Below are 1342 nucleotides of genomic sequence, written 5' to 3'. Positions count from 1 at the left end.
ACAATGTAATGAATTCATTATTATTAAAAATGTAAAATAATGTATGAAAATAATAAATAAATAACGTATTAGTAAAATAATACTATTTTTCTATTTATTTATTAAAAACGTTTCTTGATTATTATACAAGTAGGTAAATAATGTGGATTATTAATATTTGTTGCATTGGTCTATATCAATAATATGATGAAATATTCTTCCTTGAGTTAATATATTAAAATGTCTTGATCATTTTCAACTATATGCTTTTCTGTATTTTAGTGTTTGTATTGAACATTTGAATCTTCAGTGACTATTTGATTAGTGTTTATTTTAACAGTTTTTTTTCTCTTCAGCATCAGAGAGCACATGCTGACCCTGTGGCTCTGAAGTACTCTTTCCGTGATGTCATCACGGCATCCCACAATGCACCTGTGAAGCTGCAGGTCCTGCAGAAGCGTTGTCTGGCTCCAGGATGGTACGCCACACACCTCTCACGCTGGCTCGAACACTACCACCACGACCAGGTCTGTGCGTTTAGCAGTATGTATGACCGTATGTTCTAACACAGCAGATTTATTTCTCATATTTCATTCATTAAACCCTCACAGATTCTGGTTGTGGACTGTCAGACATTGAAAACGGATCCAGCGTCAGTCATGGAGAAGATCCAGACGTTTCTGGGTTTGGAGAATCGAGTCGATTACCACAAGACACTAGCGTGAGTTTGAGCATCAGCACACAAATTCATATTATATGTTTTAACTGTGACGTTTCAGTCTCATGACTTTCTTCAGGCATAAATGAACATTGTTTGAATTAAATACACTCAAAAAAGCTTTCATGAACTCAAATCAAGGTTAGCTTAGGTCTGTACATCAAAACTAGAACAAGTTAATTTACAGAAAACATATAATGTTTCGTTAAACAAACTTTAAAAACAAGAATGCAAGTTAAAAAATGATTCGTGTAGTCTAGACACAAAACGAGTTGGTTACATTCCATTTTACAAATGTAAGTGAATTGAATATAATGAAATGATGATGTGACAGTTATGTTGTGCTCAAGAATTGTTTCTTCAGCTCATTTTAACAAAGGAAATTGAACAAGCAGCAAACATGTTAACTTGTTGAGTGTGATGGGAAAATAGAACAGTTTCTGTTATATTGTGAATATAGTCATAACTAAAAACTTTAGCACTAAGTGCATTAATATTTAAACTTTATTTTGTAGTAATACGTAGACTTAACAAAACAATAAGGTAGTTATACATTTTTAATAAAACATTATTAGATAAATTAATTGGTGTTGTCCTTCTATTAAAGGGGTCATATGATGCTGCTAAAAAGAATATTATTTTGTG

The 1342-nt window shown here is 32.0% G+C and overlaps 1 protein-coding gene across 1 annotated transcript; it reads left to right on the top strand.

Moving 5' to 3' along the window:
- Positions 1-335: 335 nt before the first annotated feature.
- On the top strand, positions 336-704 carry LOC107683056 (bifunctional heparan sulfate N-deacetylase/N-sulfotransferase 1-like; the record flags this gene model as incomplete). The annotated part of the gene is made up of 2 exons (XM_016479148.1): positions 336-506; positions 591-704. Coding segments are annotated over 2 exons (285 nt in total), but the record flags the coding sequence as incomplete, so codon positions are not given.
- Positions 705-1342: the final 638 nt, after the last annotated feature.

This window comes from Sinocyclocheilus anshuiensis, unplaced genomic scaffold (genome assembly GCF_001515605.1).
Source record: "Sinocyclocheilus anshuiensis isolate Anshui unplaced genomic scaffold, SAMN03320099.WGS_v1.1 C32860440, whole genome shotgun sequence".
Taxonomy (NCBI): domain Eukaryota; kingdom Metazoa; phylum Chordata; class Actinopteri; order Cypriniformes; family Cyprinidae; genus Sinocyclocheilus; species Sinocyclocheilus anshuiensis.
Note: the sequence above shows the minus strand (reverse complement) of the source record. Positions and strands in the feature narration are given on the sequence as shown.